This window comes from Vicugna pacos, chromosome 18, assembly GCF_048564905.1.
Source record: "Vicugna pacos chromosome 18, VicPac4, whole genome shotgun sequence".
Lineage (NCBI taxonomy): Eukaryota > Metazoa > Chordata > Mammalia > Artiodactyla > Camelidae > Vicugna > Vicugna pacos.
Genome location: NC_133004.1, coordinates 19195636 through 19212720, shown reverse-complemented (window position 1 = coordinate 19212720; position 17085 = coordinate 19195636). Strand labels below are relative to the sequence as shown.

Below are 17085 nucleotides of genomic sequence, written 5' to 3'. Positions count from 1 at the left end.
AGGTGGGCTGGCCTTCAGCCCTCGCACTGCTGCCGCCAGGTCAGGGTCTGTGGCCTGGCCGGGAGCGGGAGGTATGGGGGTTGGGCAGAAGCTGAGCTCAGGCAACGCAGGAGGGCCAAGCCCAGGCAAGAGTCCAGACTGACCAGCAGACAGTGTCACATTGCAACACCCACATTTATTTGAACTGTACAAGGTAAAACACAAAAAACCCTCAGGAAAAGAAGCAACAAACACATCACCTATGTTCAAGGTCTTGACTCACATAGTCCTGGGCCAGTCTAGGGTGGAGGGGTGCAGCCCCCCAGCCACCCTGACCCAGCATGGGGCCCGTGGCCAACCCAGCTGCCTGGCTGAGCCTTTGCCTGGGCCAGGCGCCTAGCTGCCCCACAGGGCACGCCTGACCCTGCGGTCCCTACCGCAGCTCAGTGGCTCATGACCTCCCACACCAATATCTCATTGTGGGCGACGGTGAAGAGCAGCCGGCTGGATGGCGCAAACCTGCAGAGCTTCACCGAGTCGTCATGGCCAGCAAAGTCCTGCACGGCCCCAGACACACAGTCCACCAGTGTCAGCACACGCTCTGTAGGCAGACAGCCCAGGGTGAGGTGGGGCAGTGCAGGTAGGGTGCCATTGGCCCTGTGTCTGTGTGGCTTCAGGACCCAGAGGTCCTCCAGCCCACCCTGGCTCTGTCTCCAGCTGGGTGCCATGCCTCATGGGGGAACCCAGCACCCCACCCACCTCATCTCCTGACCCTATGACCCCCCAGAGCAGGTGTCCTCATTGCACTTCAGGGAGGAGAAACCCAGGGCCCAATGGTGAGAGGCATGACTCAGTGTGGAGACATGGGTGTACCCACTCAGCCCTACTCAAGACAGGCTAGAGTCCACACCCATCAGCACTCACCAGCAAAGCCAATGGCCACAAGGCGGGCCCTGGGGGACAGGCTCACAGACATAGCAAAGAAAGGCAGTGGGATCTTCTTCACCACCTGCAGGCAGCAAGCACAAGGCACTGGGGGGTTTCCCACAGCCCCGAGACCCACCCCTCCCCAGCCCTAGGTCCCTCGGGCTCCCAGCACCACATGGAGGGGTGCACCTGCCTGCTTCTGGTAGAGGCTGTAGAAGACCACCTCAGGGTGCACGCCAAGGCCCACACACACCAGCAGTGCCTCATCCCAGGGGCAGAAGGCAGCAAGGGTGGGTGGCAGGTAGCCAGAAGCCTGCAGAGGACACAACACATTCATGTTGTAGCACGGTGGGCAGCATCCTGCCACAGGGCCACCAGGGCTCTTACCTCTGTGACGACGGGTGCAGGGAAGCTAAGCCAGTCCACGAGCTCACAGTGATTCCGCAGCCAGTCAGAGGCCCAGACGCTCACCCGCTGGTCTCCACTGGCGGCCAGCCACAGGTCCATGCCCTCTGCCCTGAAGTCTCCGTACTGGGGAGGTAAGGGTTGGTGGGTACCTCCCACTCCACTCTGCCTATCTCCTTCCCTGCCTGCATCCCCAGGACGGGCCCTGCCGGCTCATGAGGCCACTTCACCTCTTTTCTCGTGCTCTGGATGGTGCAGATCCCAGCGCCTCGGTGGTCACTCAGTACACGGAAGGTCATCCCCGTGCGAGGACGGCTCACAGCCACGAGCCCGTCCTTGTCTCCAGAAAGGATGGTCTGCCCTGGGCCAGGCAGGAGCCGTGCTGTTATTTGTGAGCCCCTGACCCTCAGCCCAAAGGTGTGATCTGGGCCGGGCAAAAGCCACGCTGTCACTGCATGAGCCCCGCCCCTCACCATCAGCAGAGAAGGCAATGGCTGTCAGTGCAGCCTGGTGGGGGTGCATCTTGAGCTCCATCGCCGTTCGGGAAACGCTGAAGACCCGTAGGGTGCCATCACTGTAGCCCGCCACCACCTGCTGCTGCTCTGGGCGTCTGCAGGACGGGGGGCTCCAAGCCAGGCAGAGGCAGCTCTGGGGACCCATGGTGGGAAGATATCAGCACTCCCCTGGGAAGGGGAGATGGGGGCCTAAGCCCAAGGCTGCAGACAGACAGCAAGGCTGGAGGAGGAACAGGCAGGGCCAGGACCTGGTCTGGGCTCCACCCTGAGCACGCACTCCCAGGCCCAGGTACCCCTGCCCTCTATACCTGGCTTAACACCTGGAACTGGATCAGCAGCTCCATGCTGGCCAAGGACCACACCCTCACGCTCCCGTCATCACTGCACGTGGCGCAATGGGACTCGCTGGGGCTGAAGACCACCTCGTTCACCTGCAGGAAGCCAGTGTTTTGTTTGAGGCCACACAGCCATCAGGCAGAGAGGGGACACAGTGTGGCCAGGTTGTTCACCAGGGCATTGATCTCCCCCTCAAGTCTGCCTGGCCCCAACCCCTCCATGTGACATGAAGAAACTGTCCCAAGTGTCCCCAGATTAGACCAGAAGGGAGTCCAAATTACAAGAAGCCCACTGGTCATTTGAACATGACTGTCTACTTGCTAGGACACAGAAGGAACTGTCCTGACAGAATCTAAAACACAGTGATCCCAGAGGGCTACAGACTGAAGCAAAGGAGAGGGGCTCATCACAGCGGGAGGGGGTGGGGGGAAGGGGGCTGAGACTGTCTCGTGCGTGCACATGTGCACGGATATACGCACTGTGTCTATCAAAGGAAAATCAGGATCTTCAGTGTAAGAAAAAGAATACAGACACCAGGCACCATGGGACGAAATAAAACAGCCTAATGCTGAATTTGAATTTCAAGTGTAAGTATGAACTTATGCATTTCATCCTAAAGAATAATGATTTAGCTCTGTTTGGCTGAGAAGAGATGGGACCCTCTGGGCCTCAGACTGTGACCTCTAAGTTCAATTCCCATTGGCAAGGCCATGGGCTCTGGGACAGCCAAGTCTGGTCCTGGGTGGAGCTGCAGGGGGACAGCCTGGAGCACCTGTGGTCCACAGGAGAGGGAGGTCACCAGTGACCATCAGCTCAGGTCAAGGACTAACTAACCCCTGAGCTCACCCTAGTGGGTAGATAAACACATGTCCTATCTGTACCGCAGAAGCGTATTTAGCAATAAAAAGGAGTAAAGCAGTGACACTACAACTCGGGTGGACCTTGAAAACATGATGCCCCAGTGAGAAAAGCCAGACAGGAGTGTGTGTTTCTGTCCACATGAGCCATCAGAATAGGCAAACCCACAGACACAGGGTCAGCTAGTGCCTGCCAGGGGCTGGGGTGCTAAATGGGGGTGAGTATTTAATGGGTATGGTATTTCCTTCTGGAATGGAAGTGACTGGGACAAGGGTTGTATGGTTCTGTGAACGTTTCAAAAACCACTAACTTTAAACAGGTGAGTGTGTGGCACATAAATTATACTTCAATATAAAGCTGTTACCAAAAAAAGGGAAAAGCACATAATTGTCACCACTTCAGGTGGGAGTTCCTTTGATGGTTACTTTTATGTCCAAACAAACACAGACTCTTGGGAAAGAAGTCTCTGGGGCCAACTTGAAGAACCCGCCACTGGCCGAGGTCAGGACTCCACGAGCACTAAGAGAAGTAACAGCAAGGAAGCCGGACCCACGTTCCCACCCACCAGCCCCTAAAGACACTTGGAGAGTAATGGCTGCTGTTGGCAGATGCTGGGGACCTGGTCCACAAGGACAGACTTGTCCACCTGTGCCCCTTCCAAGCCTCAGGAAACCCATGAGCTCGCGAGGCCGCATCCCTCCTGAAGGAACGACAGCTCTGACTACTGCCCCCTAAAACCCCCGCCCTCAGACAAGGGCATCACCAAGAGGCACGAGCCCTCCGTGCTTCCTCGTGGGATGCACAGTGTTCCCAGGAGGAGGTGATGTTGGGACTGACCAGTGTTAACCAGACCCTGGCCTGGCCTCCAGACCTCTTGGACGCCAGAGAAGCAGGTCCAACAATGGTCATGGAGACTCCAGGGCAGATGACCTGATTTTTTTCCACAAGTAAATTACAAAGGAAAAGAAGTGGCAGAAAAGAGGGAAGACTGAGAAGACCACAAGGCTCAGGGCTGTGAGTGGACACAGCATGGACCCCGTGCCCACAGGTGTGTGCAGTCCTCATCCAGGAACTCCTGGGACTTCCCAACTGGGCGTGGGCACGGAGTACCTGGGGGGGGAATAGAGGGCTGGCTGCCTTGCCTGCACCAGGGGGAAGCCCCTTGGAGGCTTCTGCAACCTTACCTGGCTCCTGTGGCCACTGATGAGGCGGGTGCTGGTACCCTCGGCCCAGCTGACGTACCAGAGAGTGCCAGCCGTGGTGCCCACCACACCCATATCCATGCTGTCGTGGAAGACCGCGCTCACGACAGCCCCATCAAGGGTCAGCTCATGCTCCATGAACACAGAGTGAGACCTAGTGGGGCAGTGGGTCAAAGGGGTGGCAGTAGTGAGAGCTCAGGGAGCCAAATGGTTTGGCCCCTGGGCCCTGGCCTTGCCTGAGCATGTCCCATTGGGGACAGGCCCAGCTGGTGGCAAGGAGCTGGCTCACCTGGCACCGGAGCCCTTGCACCTCAGCTCTGGCACAGCCCCCACGGCCCACAGGCGCAGACGCCTGGTGTTGCTGCCGCTGACCAGCCGCGTACCTGAGCACAGCAGCACTCCTAGGGGCAGGAGGTGGTATGAGCCCTGTCTCCAGGTACCTAGAACCCAACATGGGGTCCCAGGGAGAGCAGAACCCCGAGCTATCAAGGGCCACAGGGGTTCCATGAGATACCCACCAATCTCACCGTCGTCGGCCTCCCAGACCAGGAAGCAGCGGCCAGCACGTGTGTCCCAAACGCACACCTGCCCAGCATTGGAGCCGCAGTACAGCAGGGGCGCAGGCCCGAAGCAGAGCGAGGTCAGCTCGCACGCCCCCACCTCCTCCGGGATGGGCTCCTGGTGGATCTGGAGGGACATGAGGGCAGCGTGGGTCAACGATGCCCTAGGGCCCAGCCTGAGCCCATCTTCCAAAACCTCCTCTGAACCTAGGCACCTGGAGGCTGACGTCAGCCCCAAGCTGCAGCAGGAGCCACAAGGTGACAGCACCCCGGCCCACACAGGCGAGCACACCACCATCCCAGGGGTCGAAGGCCACGCCATGGACTGGCTCCGGGAGGCACACAGAGGTCATGAGCTCACAGGTGGCTGTGCTCCACAGGGCCAGGGTGCGGTCACCATAGTCCCCTGGGGGAGATGCACAGAGTCAGCTACCCAGAGGTCCCAGTATAGGCAGGGGAGTCCGGAGGCCAGTGCCCCCCACCAACCTCCCTGCTGACCCAGTGTGACAAGAAACCCGTCATCTGGCGAGAAAGCCAGGGCTTGGACAGCAGTGCTGTGGTGAGAGATGAGCTGCCGGCAGGAGCCCCCTTGTACGTCCCAGAGGCGGATCTGGCAGTGCAAGGCAGTACTGCTCTGGACGGAGGCAGAGGCCAGGATCTGGAAGACAAAACAGCAGGTGGTGAGCAGAGAGGGGGCGAGCCACGGGCCCACCCTTGCTCTGGGTTAAGGGTGCCCCTCACAGCGCTCCAAAGGCGAGAACCAGAGGTGGTTCAAGGACCCAGCCTCTAAGGCGCACCTTGGCCCGGGGCGTTCAGGGTGGGGAGCGGGGTGGGCACCTGAGCATAGTGGCTGAGGGCCAGTGTGGAGATCTCCTCGGGGTGGCCAACCCAGTGCCGCTGGGCACCAGAGTGCAGGTCCTCCACCACCACCAGGCTGCCGCACGTGTAGGCGAAGAAGCCTGAGAGCAGGTAGGCAGTGCCATCAGCTGTGGCTGCAGTGCACCCCCCTGCCCCCACCCCAGACTCCTGATCAGGGGAGGCAAGTGTGTGTGAGCTGAAGCACCCAGTGCCACCAGGAGAACATGCCCACTCTGGGACCTGGCCTATAGGTGGTCGGAGCTGAGCCCCACCTTGCAGCTTCTGTGCTGCGGCCCCCACCTGTGTCTGGCCTCCAGACCATATTGGCCCGCCCGTTCCCATTGTAGCCCACGACAGCCTTCAGGTGCAGCCGCTCATCGCCAGTGGGGGATAAGGAGAGACCCTGTGAGGAAGTGGACCCAGGACACTGGTACCCCAGCACAGCCTGGCCACCCAACCCCTACCATCTCAGGCTCTGCCTGTCAGGCCGGGGCCTGGGATGGAGCCTTGGGAGGTATGTGCTCCCAGGAGGAGGCAAACAGAGGATTTTGGGCACCAAAGACAGTATAAGGTGGCCAGCCGGGGATGGGAGCTGGGTATGCAGACACAGAAGCAGATGGAGATGTGGGAGGCACCCGGGGCAGGGGGAGGCTGGGCAGGGACTGCAGGACCCAGGGGCTCTTAGGGAAGGTGACCTGGGCTGGGCAGGGCACAGGGGAGGATGCAGAAGAGGAGGTAGGAGGGAGTCAGGATGGTGGGTTGGAGAGGGTGGGCTCAGCTAGGACATTGCCTGGATCTAGACGGCAAGACAGCAAGAGCCTTAACTAGCCTAGCAAGAGCACAGGGCTCAGGGCAGAGAGGTGACCCGTGTTGTGACTTGGAGCAACCCCAGCGAAACCCCATGGCATCTGTTTTTACTGGGGAGAAAGAGAATCCCCAGAAACTACAGGGCTGTGCTGCCCTGACCCCTGGGCCTCTGGGGGCTGTGAGGACCCCTCCAGCTGTGGCCAACCTTGGCCAGCGGGGAGGCCTTGTAGCGCGCCATGAAGTGCTTGTAGGAGTCTGGGCGGGTGGTGGACTGGACCCTGGCTCTCCTGGTGCTGCAGGTAGCTGTTAGGGAGGGAGAGAGGCCACAAAATGTTATCAAACCACCTGTAACCAAACAGTGACTTGTCCCTGCAATCACTTTACCCTGGCTGGCGAGATGCCTGGGGTCAGAGGGCACAGTGATCCATGTCCCACCGTCCACCTAGCCCAATAGGGCTGCAGGCTCTACATCTGCCCTGTAGGTGAGCATGCCTTATCTCATAGAGCAAACCCCAGGCTGTCAGGGGCACTGCCCATTCTGAAACCATCTGAAGTCCACGGGGCACATGCACCTGGCCCCTGATCCAGTTATAAATGAACTTGCCCCACCCTGCTGCACCTCCCCTGCTTACTGGGCCACCCATGGGAGTGGAAAGGCCTGCTGAGGTCCCAGGGGCCCCCTGTAAACCCTCAAGCCCCATCACCGGCCCTGCCAGCCTCCTTCTGCATAAGCACAGGTAGGCCTGAGGCCTGGCGGAGCTGCTCCAGGCCATGGCTCTTATCTGACATGGAGAAAGTGCCTGGGGAGGTAGGGGAGACAATGAGATGAGAGAACAGAGCCCCTCCCACCCCTCCCCTAGGTCTGAAGCAGCAAGGCGGTCAGGATGGGAGCTGGATGCCCATGCCCCCCAAAGCCCTCTCAGAATCCCTGCCCTCACCATCAAGGCCCTTGGAGGGCCTGGCACAGATGCCCAGCTGGGGTGGGGATGCCAAGGATGGCACAGGCACCTGCTGCCGGGGGAGCCCACTGGCCCCAGATACCACGTCCTCCAGCTGTCTTGCCCCGAGGCCTGAGGATGGAAGGAACCAAGCTGTGCTTAGGGCCTAAAGAGATCATAGCATGTGGCAGGAGGCATGCCTGGCCCCTCACCCCCACCAGCCCCAGGAAAAGAACAGTGCTCGGCCACCCACAGCAGCTACAGTGCTAGCACTAGATGTCACCACAGAGTCTGCCAGTGTGGTGGGACCACTCACTAGCCTTGCACGTTGGAGGGGCCTTGAGCGAGCCTTGAACGCTGCAGAGGCAACAAGAGAGGGTGTCAGGAGAGGAGGGCACAGCAGGAGGCCTGGTAGATGCAGGTCAAGGGCAGGTACTTGCCTTCCTAGGGGGGACCTCTCAGTGGGGGCCAAAATGTCCCAGAGAAAGATGGCGTCTCCCACACTGAGGAGCTCCTGCCGGTCAGGGGTGAAGGCCATGGCCTGCACAGGCTCTGAGTGGCCGATGTATACCTGGGGGCAGCAGTATCACATACAGAGAGACCCCTGAGGCACAGCTGGGGACCCCACCGTCCTCCCAGCACCCAGGCCTGACAGAGAGTCTGGGGACCAACCAAGAGGCCCTCATGCAATGTCAGGCCCCAGCAGGCACAGGGGGAACCTGGGGGACTATCCTCCACCCTCCTTCCCACCCCCACCTTGCCATGCATCCGCCCAGGGCACACACCTGGCAGCTAGGGCTGGCCTGTGCCAAGTAGTCCCACACCTTGATGGCCCGGTCAGCAGCTGTTAGCAGGAAGCGGCCATCCCCACTGAGAGCTAGGGAGGAGCAGGCCACAGGGTGGACACAGCACAGCTGGGGGAGAAGATTAGAGCATATAGGACCACTAGACGGAGAAACCACTCTTCTCAGAGAATGCCACCTCTCAGGAGCAGCAGGTGGCCCAGGGCCCCCCTCCTCCAGGCACTGCAGGCACCAAGGCTGGACCCAGGAAGGATGGGGAGGCTAGGCTGCCAGCCACGGTCCTGGGCTCACCTCCCGGACCACACGGCCCGACGAGGCGTCTAGCACTGCGACCATGTTTGATGACGTGGACACCAGCAGGTGGCCAGGGGGTGTGGGGCCGAAGCAGACAACCATGGCTGAGTTCAGGCGGCTGCCAGCCAGGTCCAGGGCGCTGACATCAATCTTCAGCAGCTGAGGGAGAGCAGCGAGTGTCTCTGCCATGACCTCTGGGGAGAGCTTGAGCCCCCAGAGCCAAGGCCTGGGCTGTGGGCAGCCTTGGTCACCCATCCGGCACCCCACCCTGCCTGGCCCACCCATAGCTCATGCATCCTTTGTGCCCATGACGGGGGCAGGGCCAAGGTCCTCTTTGAAGTAAGCGTGGCCTCCCACTTTTGCCCTCACCATCCACCCTGGTGGATCCCAGGGGAGCCATGCAGCAACCAGTCTCAGGGGTACCCACTGGGTCTGTGGGCCAGGCTGGTGTGGCCCCATCCACACTGGACACACCTCATCCAGTGAAGCTGTGCCCATGACAGTCACCATGTACTTGGAGGGACCCACGAAGGCCAGCAGGCGGCTGTCCCCACTGACCGCCAGGGCACTGGGGCTCGGGCAGGCGTCCAGGCACACCACATTAGCTGCTGGCAGCACAAGGGGAGGCAGTCAGCTGGGCAGGCAGTGGGCACCACTGGCCAGGGACCTGCGACCTGCCCCCTCCCTCAACTACAGGTACCACCAGCCTGGGCTGGACAGATCCCGCAGCAGCCAGTGCATGGGGCCTGGATGTGAAGGCACCAAGACTTCAGTGGGCACTGCATACTGCCAGGATAGCTAGTAGTTCTCCTGGAGTGACCACCAAGTGACAGCCTGGCTAGCTAGAGTTACAGTGGCCATGGGAAAAAGCAGATGTCCTCAGGTGGGCCAACCCCTACTGCTGCTTATCTCCTCCTGGGGCAGGGTGGGCACAAACCCTCACTGACTTAATTTTGGGGGATTGGTGAGTCCTTAAACCATCTGCCCCAGCAGTCTGGATAGTGAGGCTATGGAATGCAGTTTACCACTGTCAGCGGGTGCCAGACGAGCCCCACCCCTATGGGGACCTGACCAGGGGATGGCTGGGAGACCAGGGTGGGACAGGGTGTGGAGGCCTGACCTGCCATACGCAGGATTCGGCACCAGGGGCCACCGATGTGGTACTGTGCCAGCGTGCCCTGAGAGCAGGAGCTGAACAGGAAGCTGCCGTCAGGGCTGGTGACCAGGCCGGTGATGGCTCCTTGGTGACATCTGTACCACACACAATGCCCTCCACTGTGGCCCTGAGCTGTATCATCTCAGACCTCCCACAGTTCGTCTGGCTGAGTCCCCAAGGAGCAGCAGAAGGCAGGGCTTCCTGGAGAAGGACAGTCCTCCCCAGCCCTACCTGGATGCCCACACACCCCAGGGAAACCCACACACCACCCCAGCTTCCACCATGGGTATCTGTGGGGCCAGGGACCAGCCAGGCACTCACCTATGCTCCACCAGGACCTCAGCAGCCTCCAGGCTGAAGGAGCGGACAGCCCCACTACTGAAGCCACAGAATAAGGTCGGCTGTGTGGGGTGGAAGGCGATGGCACACGGGGCCTCCTCCCGTGACGTGAAGTCGTACAACTAGAGGGTGGGGCCACGTGAGGACAGATAGGGTAGGAAGACCAGCTAGCCACAAGGCCTGAGAGTTAGTCTTTCTCCCAGTAGCCTGAACCTTCACTCCCCAACACAGGCAGGACCCTGGGCCCCACCCACCAGGCCTCAGCTTAGTCTCACGTGGACTGTGGCCCTCTAGTCCCTCCCTCCTGGCCAACTCCCCTCCCATCACACCCTACCTGCTGCAGGGTCGCCAGATCCCAGATGCGGACAGTGTGGTCCTGGGACACAGTGGCCAGCTGTCCCCGGCTGCAGTCAGTGGCCAGGGCCACCACCAGGGCAGCATGGGACCGTACCAGCACACTGTACTCCTGGGAATGGACATCTAGGAAGCCCAGGTGGCCCAAGGAAGTGGCGGACAGCACACGCAGGCCATTAGGGCTGACGAGGACGGAGCTGATGGGGCCCTCATGCTCTGTGGGCAGGATGGGCCAGTGACCACCCAGGCCTGAAGTGGGGTGGGCTTGGCACCGGGGCCAACTTGGGCAGGCTAACCACATCCAGGCTGCACCCCTTCCCAGGACACAGACGAACCTGTTTTCCTGCTGTCTGGAGCCCTGTCTCCCTGTGGGTTGGGACAGGCAGCTCCCCCATGACCACCCACTCCTAGGCTCAGCAACAGTGGACCCCAGGCTCAGGATGTGGCCCCTTTGAGCCCCACATATTGCCATCCAGCCCAGAGACACTGCCCTCCTATGGCAACCCAGGTGGCAATGTGTTACCACAGCCCCACCTGCCTCCAAGAGCACAGAAGAGAAGTCCAGGGGCCAGAGGCGCAGGTAGCCATCCTCGGAGCCCACGGCACACATGGCCTGGGAGACACTGAGGCTGGTAATGGCGATGCCAGGGCCTGGGGTGTGGGGATGCAGGGTCAGCCCAAAGCATCAGGGCTGTTCCCCCAAACACAGTGGGGCCCACCTACCTGAACTGAAGGTTTGCTTCTGTGGAAGGGGGCCACCAGGGGTCTGCATGGGCAGGAGGCGGTGAGCATGCCGCACGGCCATGTGCTGGTGGTCAATCTCTAGGATGTGGCCACTGCGGCTACACACATAGCTGTTTGGAGAGGTAACAGGTGAGAGCTAACAAGGCAGGAAGGAGCAGGACCCCACCTGGCTGGTTAGGGGAGGGAGGGCAGTGCTCACAGTGTGTGGCCGTCCTGGGCCTGCTTAAAGGCCAGGTCAGTGAACTCCAGTGCGTGGTGCTCCCCCAGGTCCACAGGGCAGGAATGCAGCTCCCCGCCTCGCAGCCGCCACAGCCGCACACTGCCCCGGCCGCACGATGCCATCCTGCAAGGGGTGAGAGGGTGAGTCAGGTAGAAGGGGAGGGCTCATGACTTGGCCCATCCCAGCACCAAGGGTAGGCAGGTGGGCAGCTGGTCACCTGGTTTCATCAAAAAAGGCAACCTCAAATGCCTGGATGTCAACATCGGTGTGTGCCTTCGCGAGAATGACAGCCTCTCCACCTCGCCCCACCTGGTCTGTGGCCCACGCCACCACCATCTGCAACAGGCCCACGTTGAGCACCCACTCACTTGTCCGCCTCCCTGTCTGGCCTCTCCCTACAAAGCTGGCCCGAGCCTTCAAGGAGCAGGGTGTAAGGAAGTCAGCCCCCACAGCCTGGAGGAACTTTACATGTGCCCACCCCAGGCTCCCACAGACACATCTGCAGAAACGAGAAGAAGATGCCAACCACAAGTAGAAGAGAAGCCCTGGGTGAGACACCCAACTTCAGAGAAGCTGACACATATAACATGGCTGTCTCAGGCCTGCAGAACCAGCCACCAAAGAGGGTGAGGTGAGTCATTAAAAGGTTCGCTCCGTCCAGGAGGGAATAAAAACCGAGAAACTCCAAAGGATGTGTGGGGCAGGGGTGCCCAGTGGGGCTGGGGGAGGTCAGCGGGGGATGCTTGTTCCCTAAGCAGTTTGGACTCAGCTTGTACCCTGGAACAGGCGGCTCCACCTCCCTGGCCCAGCCCCAGTACCGTCCGCCCATGGCGGTCCTTGCCGATGCCACAGAGCTGCGCCCCGCTGTCCGAGAAGCTGCAGACACAGAGGAAGTGGTCAGTGTTGTTGGGGCCGGCCCCCACCCGCCTTGGAGGCCCTGCACCCACCTGAGGGAGGAGATGGTGAGGACTGGGCTCTGGAACAGGGACAGGCACTCCCCAGTCTGGAAGTCCCAAAGGCGCAGCATGCTGGCGGGCCGCGCCTGGGCTGAGGCCAGCAGTAAGCTGCTCCCATCCAGGGCCAGGGCAGAGACCTGGCGAGGCAGCAGGTTTGGGGAGGGCACATGCCTGCAGATGCTAGCCACCCTTGGGCTGGGGCGGGTGGGAGGTGTGCCCACCTTGTCTGTGTGGCCAAGGAAGAGACGCTGCTCCCGGGTGTTGACATGCAGGATGACAATGACCGCATGGCAAGGGTACACGACAGCAGCCCCATCCCGGGTCCACAGGGCCTGCATACATAGGCCAGAGGCTGAGGTCACAGGCTGGCTGGCCTCATCCCCCTACCTCTGCATTCCTCCAAGTCATACACACAGGAGTCAACGGGATGCACACGTGTGTGCACGTTTAGAGCTTCCTCTTAGCCCTGTTTGCAACATGAGAAATTTTGGGGTGCAGGTAACAAAAGGCCAGAGAGCCTACAAAGACTGAAAGCCCACATCCAGGAGGGCCTGCTGCCCCCGCAGGGACCTGCAAGTCTCACCCACACCTGAGCCCACATGGCTGGTCTGGATCCTGGCTGGATAACACGCACCAAAGCTTGAAAGGACGTACGAGAGCTCTCAGGTCTCTGGAAGCTCAAGCATTTGGACCAGCACTGACTCAGTGTTTACAACACAAGGGAACAGATGCCTGCAACTGGAAGTCATCACACTGAGGAAGCACTGAGCATGTACAGATCTGGGCAGGGATGGGCGTCCACAGCAATGAAGGGAGCCAACACCTGGGGGAACTCAGACGTCCAGTGGGGGTCTTCCCACTGCCCCTCTGCATGTCTGACACTTGTAGGACCCAACAGGAGCACGGGACCCCTCACCCATTTGGTGCTGTAACCTCCAAAGCCGATGACCCCCTTGAGCCTCAGAACTGGATCTGGCAGGAAGCTCTGAAAGAGGTAAACTCACAGTTAGACCCCATGTAGCAAGACCCCTGTCTCACCAAGGCTGCTCCACCCAGAGCTGCTTCCTCCCTCCCAAGAAAGCCACTAGGTCCTGGTGGCATCTGCCAGCTGCTCTGTGGCAGGAAGCCAAGATGCCAGCCACAGTGCCAGACCCTCTAGTACCCAGGGTCCTGCCCCAGCCTAGAGCCTGAGATGCCCCCCACAGACCACCTCCTTACTCTTTGTTGAAAGCGATTCTTGCCCACAGCCACCTCTTGTTGGTTCTGCTTTCTGCCAAGAAACTGAATGAGAAGCAACTGTCACAAGAAACTATCTGGCCCACGCATATTCTGGGTACGCTAGGGCCCAGCAGCTCACTATCCATACATCATCAAATCCCCACCCCCTTGAAGGCACAGCCCAGCCCCCACCTTCCTTAGGACAGGCACCTCACCTCTTGTGAGGTTGTATGTTCTGGGGCTGCAGGCTCCACAGCAGGCTTATGAGCAGATATGTGAACACTGTCGCCAGCTGCATGTTTGTCAACCCAGGGGAAGGGCTCTTGGCAATGGCCACTAGGGCCACCCACACTGGAGACCACTGAGCACTCACAGGACAGGGTGACTTCTGGAAGGGGTCTGGGTGCCGAAGGGGCCCAGCGGGACTGCAGAGAGAAAGGTGCCTGTCAGCACCCTGGGGGCATCACCCCTTGCCACATCTCCCAAGGCAAAGGGTACTCACGGCTGTAGGGCCAAGCTTCTGGACCTTGAAGGACACACTGTCCTGTACTTGCTTGCTGAAGGCCACCGGATGAGGAAGAAGCTGCGGCACATGCCCCGGTAAGACTACAATGCAGAAGAGACCGCAAAGCTCACTGAGGAGAGTGCAGACAGGCCTGCGAGAATGGGGCCACAAGGCACTGGGAAGGAAGGCAGCAGTGGGCCCCAGCCTTGCCCACTTGCAAGAGGAAAGCCACATCAACTGCTGTAGCCCACCACCCTACCCTGGGCCCCAGCACCCCTTCCCAGATGGAAAGTTTGAGGCCACTAGGTGCCCTAATCAGACCCTCCCACACTGCTCTGGGACTTTGGGACAGCCTCCCTTGCAAGCACCACTCTGCTGAGTTCACCTCCCCAGATGCAGCATCAGGCCTCCCTCTCCCACTGAGCTCCATGGGCCCTGCAGGCCTGAACCTAGGTCCCCAGTGGCCCCACAGGCCCACCTGCCTCAGGAAGGGAACAGCTCTTCTGAACTGGTTCGGAGAATGGTTCTGAGCTGTCACTTGGAAACCTTGGCAGGGTGGAGGGAGAGTCAGTTCCCAGGGACCACCCTGCCCTCCCTGCACCCAGCCTCCCTCAGAACAAGCAGAGCCGCTCACCGGATGTGACTGTAGTGGTCATGCCACCTCTCCCCTTTTGGCACTGGGAATGCCATTTCTCGAGGTACAGGGGTGACAGGCAGCTTTGCCCTCCGGGCTTCAGCAATGGTGACAGCTACGAAAAGTGGAGTTTTTCCAGGTCCAGGGAAGCCCACCCAGCTCACTTTCCCAGCCCAGGCAAGACTCGACACCGGGTGCTGGCAGGGTATTGCTCAGCCACCGGCCCAGCCACCACCTTCCTCAATGGGTGCCTTGGGAGCTAGGAGGCTCCAAGGTGGTATTTCATCAAGTATCAGGGATGTGGACCCCTTCTGGGCTGAGAACCTGGGGGGAAGGAGGGTGGGGAGGCCAACATACAGAGAGTCACTGGAGCAGGCGGGTGGCAGGCTAAACACAGGGCGTGGAGGGTAGCCCGTACCTGGGTCAAAGCACAGGTCACTGGTGTAGAGGTTCCTAACTAGCAGGTTGGCACACAGCCTGATGCTCTTGAGGTGACTGTAGCAACGGTTCAGGTAGACCAGGAGGATGTCATGCAGGTCGAGCTGCAGGCAGGTCCAGCGGGTACCGGCAGGGATCATACCTGCCAGGTCTACAGGACACAAACCGAGGTCAGCGTCTACTCTTTCACCAGCCAGCCCACAGCACTCTCTGTCCTTGGCCTGGCCCTACGTCTATGGCCACAGCCACCTGCCCCCCAACCCAGGCTGCCCCTGGCCATTCAAGAGGGAGCCTGCCCCACCGCCCCCTGGGCTTTCTAGCTGCCTGTCTCAGACCGTCTGTGTCCCATTCATGCCCTATCGGTGTATTACCTTTCCTGGACCTCCCAGCCTCAAAGATAAAAGGGAACTGAAGCCACGTGGCTGTTGATTTGAATTCTTTGAAGAGATTGGAGAAGGACACTCGGATGACCTGACTGTCCTGTGGGGACACAATACAGCCGTGAAAAGTTTAGGCAACAGTAGTGCAGGGTCCCCAGAGGCAGCCCCTGCTCCCCAGCTTAGCACCTCAGTGGACACATCCAGGTGAATGATGAAGTGCTTGGTGGGCAAGGGCCGAAAGAGCACGTACAGGTATCGTCCTGTCAGCCCCAGTGACTGAGTGCTGGTTTTGGGGAGCTGGATGTAATTGCCAGCAGAAACAGAGCCCCGAACTCGATACACGGTGCACTTCAGGGTCTTGTCCTGGAGAGAGACATGAGAGGCGCGGTGTCCCGAAGAGACCTAGGGAGCGCCAGGGGAGATGCAGCAAAGCGTCCCAGGAGAGGAGGCCTCCGGCTCCCGCTGCCAGGTGTCCTGGCCCACATACCGTCACGGGCGCCACGTCGCCCTCCTTAGTGGACCGCTTCCACTCATCCACCTTGAAGTGTCTGAAGACGTTGAGGAACGGGTGCTGCCACGCTGGGGGATACGGAGACATGACGACCTGCTCCCAGGTGCCAGACCCATCAAGGGACCAGGGAGGGGCTGGGGCAGGGTCTGCGCGCTCCCCAGCGATGACAGCAAGCACAGCGCGCGTACTGGGCTCCGCACAAGTCTCTGCACCAGCCTGTCCGCGGCAGCGCCGGACCTCGGACCCTAGACCCCGGCCCCCAGCCCGCCAGCCGCGCGCCGTTACCTCGCGCCATGGCGCCGCCGCTCGCGCTTCCCGCCTCTGACGCCGCGCTCCCGACGCAAAGCACGCAGCGTGCGCCTAGCAACGGCCGCCTAGCAACGGCGCCACTTCTGCCGTCACGGCGCAGGGCACGTGACCGCGCCTCAGGGGCGGGGCCTGGCGCGTGACCCGACAGGACAGGGTGACACGTGACCGCGCGGCGGCGAAGGGGGGGGGGTTGGCTTGGCACGTGACCGCAGCGGGGCTGGACCGGACACGTGACTACGCAGCGGGCGGAACATCCTCCTCACCTGCAGCGTCCCGGGACGCCCCAGGACCTTGGCAGGCCACTACCTCTCCGCTACCGGAAGGTGCCTCTGCCGCCTGGCCTCTGCAGCCAGTCCCAAGCCGGGACCCCGTGGGGAGGCTCCTGCACGACCCGCTGTGGGACCCAGAGACGTTCCTAACTCTCTGTGGGGCCCATCTTTATATTGGGAATGAGACGCACTCCAAAAACTGTGGGCTGCGCTTGGCAGGGGTCGTTCCACACCTACCCTGTTTCCTAGCTCTCTATAGGCAGCGTCCACAATAGGGGTACTAACACTTCATCCTGTGTCAACCGCACCCAAAGGTCACCTTGCCCCCCAGGCAAAGCAGTATCCCACAGGACCCCAAGGGCTCCCTCCCAACCTGCGGGACAGCTTCACCCACTGTCCCACAGCCAGACCTGGGGGATTCAGAGTCAGCACCAGGCATTTCTGAGACCTGGCCCCCATCCTGGGTAACTAGGACCCCATCCCAGGACCAGTTATGTAACATCTCTCCCATCTTGAGGCCAGGTTCAGACACTTGCCAATGCCAACAAGAGGAGGAAGGGGAAGTGGGTG

At 60.6% G+C, this 17085-nt stretch overlaps 1 protein-coding gene across 9 annotated transcripts; it reads right to left on the bottom strand.

Annotated features, from left to right (window-relative positions):
• Positions 1–155: 155 nt before the first annotated feature.
• WDR90 (WD repeat domain 90) lies at positions 156–16290 on the bottom strand. Of its 9 annotated transcripts, none has more exons than XM_072942312.1 (42): positions 16223–16290; positions 15914–16005; positions 15613–15789; positions 15418–15526; positions 15027–15197; positions 14609–14723; positions 14453–14520; positions 13972–14075; positions 13685–13894; positions 13470–13532; positions 13168–13236; positions 12473–12583; positions 12243–12388; positions 12114–12171; positions 11513–11631; positions 11275–11418; positions 11055–11185; positions 10866–10982; positions 10312–10547; positions 9960–10099; positions 9603–9733; positions 8957–9087; positions 8480–8641; positions 8171–8299; positions 7826–7956; positions 7702–7742; positions 7386–7517; positions 6653–6750; positions 5941–6043; positions 5620–5741; positions 5281–5440; positions 4998–5188; positions 4741–4909; positions 4512–4623; positions 4205–4376; positions 2135–2257; positions 1785–1959; positions 1542–1672; positions 1294–1437; positions 1100–1219; positions 904–988; positions 156–580 (listed from the first exon to the last, which is right to left on the bottom strand). In XM_072942312.1, the coding sequence occupies exons 1-42, from the start codon at positions 16230–16232 to the stop codon at positions 423–425; spliced, it is 5310 nt and encodes a 1769-aa protein (XP_072798413.1). In that variant the 5' UTR covers positions 16233–16290; the 3' UTR covers positions 156–422. The 9 variants fall into 9 exon arrangements, with proteins under 9 accessions (XP_072798413.1, XP_072798407.1, XP_072798405.1 ...); XM_072942306.1 differs by having other exon boundaries at positions 8957–9090; positions 16223–16289; XM_072942304.1 differs by lacking the exon at positions 16223–16290 and having other exon boundaries at positions 8957–9090; positions 15914–16210.
• Between the last annotated feature and the right edge of the window lie 795 nt (positions 16291–17085).